Source organism: Alexandromys fortis, unplaced genomic scaffold (genome assembly GCF_014885135.2).
Source record: "Alexandromys fortis isolate MF-2015 unplaced genomic scaffold, M_Fortis_MF-2015_v1.1 scaffold_111, whole genome shotgun sequence".
Taxonomy (NCBI): domain Eukaryota; kingdom Metazoa; phylum Chordata; class Mammalia; order Rodentia; family Cricetidae; genus Alexandromys; species Alexandromys fortis.
Genome location: NW_026067996.1, coordinates 2258104 through 2261835, shown reverse-complemented (window position 1 = coordinate 2261835; position 3732 = coordinate 2258104). Strand labels below are relative to the sequence as shown.

Genomic DNA, 3732 nt, shown 5'->3' with positions numbered 1-3732 from the left:
TTTTGCTTTTGTTTTTGTTTTGGGCTCATCCTCAAAATGATACACTTCCTCCAGCAAGGCCACACCTCCTGATGGTGCCACTCCCTATGGGCCAAGTCTATAGGGGCCATTCCTATTCAAACCACCTCACCAAGCAATGGACCCAAGAAGCAAACTGGTGTAACTATTCTAATTCCTAACAAAATAGACTTCAAACCAAAATTAATCAAAAGAAATAGGAAATGACCCTTTATACTTATCAAAGGAAATATCTACCAAGATGATATTTCAATTTTTAACATTTATGCCCCCAAACACACAAGCAACTGCTGGTAAGAGAAACATTACTAAAGCTTAAATCACACATCAAACCTCACACATTAAGAGTGGAAGACTTCAACATATGTAAATCTGTCAATGTAATCTACCATGTAAACATATTGAAAGAAAAAAAACACATAATCATCTCATTCGATTCTGAAAAAGCCTTTGACAAAATTCAACATCCCTTCATGATAAAAGTCTTGGGAAGATCAGGGATACAAGGAACATATCTAGACATAATAAAGGCAATTTACAGCAAACCTATTGCCAACATCATATTAAGTGAAGAAAAGCTCAATGTAATCCCATAAAATCAAGAACAAGACAAGGCTGTCCACTCTCTCCATACCTATTCAATATAACACTTGAAGTTCTAGCTAGAGCAGTAAGACAATTAATGGAGATCAAGGAGCTACAAATTGAAAAAGAAGAAGTCAAAGTATCATTACTTGCAGATGATATGCTAGTATAAATAAGTGGCCCCCAAAATTCTACCAGGGAAATAAACACCTTCGGCAAAGTGCCTGGCTACAAAATTAACTCAAAAAATCAGTAACACTTCTACACAGTAGTGGCAAATGGCCCAGGAAAGAAATCAGAGAAACAATATCCTTTACAATAGCCACAAATAGTATAAAATATATTGGGGTAATTCTAACCAAATAAGTGAAAGACTTGTGTGCAATAACTTCAAGTCTTCAAAAAATTGAAGAAGCTATCAGAAGATGGAAAAATCTACCATGTTCATAGATTGGTAGGATTAACATATTAAAAATGTCCATCTTGACTTGTTGCTTGACGTTCTGCTCAGGAACCCCAACCTGCGGACATGGCGAACCAGGTGATCAGATGCAAGGCTGCAGTCGCCTGGGAGGCTGGAAAGCCTCTCTCCATAGAGGAAGTCGAAGTAGCACCTCCCAAGGCTCACGAAGTTCGAATTAAGATCATCACCACCGCCATTTGCCACACCGATGCCTATACCCTGAGTGGAGCTGATCCTGAGGGGTGTTTCCCAGTGATCTTGGGACATGAAGGCGCTGGGATTGTGGAAAGCGTTGGTGAAGGGGTCACTAAGGTGAAGGCAGGTGACACTGTCATCCCGCTTTACATTCCACAGTGTGGAGAATGCAAATTTTGTCTGAATCCTAAAACAAACCTTTGCCAGAAGATAAGAGTCACTCAGGGGAAAGGATTAATGCCAGATGGCACTAGCAGATTTACCTGCAAAGGAAAGTCTATTTTTCATTTCATGGGAACCAGCACATTTTCTGAATACACAGTTGTGGCTGACATCTCTGTTGCTAAAATTGACCCTTCAGCACCTTTGGATAAAGTCTGCCTTCTCGGGTGTGGCATTTCAACCGGCTATGGTGCTGCTGTGAACACTGCCAAGGTGGAGCCTGGTTCTACCTGTGCCGTCTTTGGCCTGGGAGGAGTTGGATTGGCAGTGATCATGGGCTGTAAAGTGGCTGGCGCATCCCGGATCATTGGTATCGACATCAATAAAGATAAATTCGCAAAGGCCAAAGAATTTGGAGCCTCTGAATGTATTAACCCCCAGGATTTCAGTAAACCCATCCAGGAAGTACTCGTTGAGATGACAGATGGGGGAATAGATTACTCTTTTGAGTGCATTGGCAACGTGAAGGTCATGAGAGCAGCCCTCGAGGGGGTGCACAAAGGCTGGGGAGTCAGTGTGGTGGTTGGCGTAGCTGCTTCAGGTGAAGAAATCGCCACTCGCCCATTCCAGCTGGTGACAGGACGCACGTGGAAAGGCACTGCCTTTGGAGGATGGAAGAGTGTAGAGAGTGTCCCAAAGCTGGTGTCTGAATATATGTCAAAAAAGATAAAAGTTGACGAATTTGTAACTGACACTCTAACCTTCGACCAAATCAACAAAGGCTTCGACCTGATGCACTCGGGGAAAAGCATTCGAACCGTTCTAAAGATGTAAGTTCAGAAGAGAACGCTGTCCTTCCTGTAACTTTTTCCTGGGATCAGAAGAGAATTGACAGATCCGCTTCAGAAACTACTAGGAGTGCGTGTAATCATGTCTATAATCAAGGACAAGGCAAACAATCACAAGTCGGTTTTCTGAACTCTCCACGTAAATAATTGCTGCTCAAGAAATATTTTAACATAATAAAAATACTTTCTGCAAAAAAAAAAAATGTCCATCTTACCTACCTAAAGCAACCTACAGATTCAATGCAATCCCCATCAAAATTCCAATACAATTCTTTATAGGCCTTGAAAGAATAGCATTCAACTTCATATGGAAAACAGAAAGGCCAAGATAGCTAAAAACAATCATGAACACTAATAGATCTTCTGGAGATATTGCCATTCCTAATTTCAGACTGTACAACAGAGCAAAAGTAATTTTTTAAAAGGCATGGTATTGCCATAAAAAGACAAGTTGATCAGAGGAATAGAATCGAAGACCCAGATGTAAATACACACACGTATGAGCACCTGAGTTTTTATAAAGCTAGAAATACACAATGAAAAAAGAAAGCATCTTCAAGAAATGATGCTGGTCTAACTGGATGTTGGCATGTAGAAGAAGGCTGTTAAATTCATATCAATCACTCTGCAAAAAAACTCAAGTCCAAGTGGATCAAAGACCTCAACATAAAACCAGACACACTGAACCTGATAGAAGAGAAATTGGAAACTAGCCTTGAACGCATTGGCACAGGAGACCACTTCCTGAACAGAACACTAATGGCTGTGTGGCTGGCTGGCTGGCCCCTGCCGTCCTCCTCCCCTTCTCCTTTTCTTGCTCCTCCACTTTTTTTCTCTCGAGCCTATATTTCTTCTCCTATTTATTCTCTCTGCTTGATAGCCCTACCTATCCCTCTCCTGCCTATCTGTTGGCTGTTCGGCTCTTTATTAGAACAATCAGGTATTTTAAGCAGGCAAAGTAACACAGCTTCACAGAGTTAAACAAATGCAATATAAAAAATGCAACACATCTTTGTGTCATTAGACAAATACTCCATAGCATGAATGAATGTCACACATCTTAAACTAAGATAGCACAAGATCTAAACAGGGAATTCAAAGGAATCTCAAATGGTCAAGAAGCGCTTAAAGAAATGTTTGTCATCCTAGGCAATAGCACAGGCTCTAAGATCAGCAATTAAAAAAATACAACCTCATAAAACTGAAAAACTTCGGATAGGCAAAGGACATCATCAATATATATGAGAGAAGAATAAACAAACAAACAGAAGATAGATAGATAGATAGATAGATAGATAGATAGATAGATAGATAGATAGATAGATAGATAGATAGATAGACAGACAGACTGATAGATAGATAAAAATTCCTGCTTGTGGTGGTTCTTTGGTTTTCAGTGGCTCCCTTACTGCCAGTGATGTTGTGTATCATGCTGCCTCGGTGTGGCCTTGTTGGGTCCTG

General features: G+C 40.6%; 1 protein-coding gene across 1 annotated transcript; it reads left to right on the top strand.

Annotated features, from left to right (window-relative positions):
- Positions 1-1091: 1091 nt before the first annotated feature.
- Positions 1092-2439, top strand: LOC126512462 (alcohol dehydrogenase class-3). Its single transcript, XM_050160256.1, has one exon. It carries the CDS (start codon positions 1133-1135, stop codon positions 2255-2257), a length of 1125 nt encoding a protein of 374 aa, XP_050016213.1. The 5' UTR covers positions 1092-1132; the 3' UTR covers positions 2258-2439.
- Positions 2440-3732: the final 1293 nt, after the last annotated feature.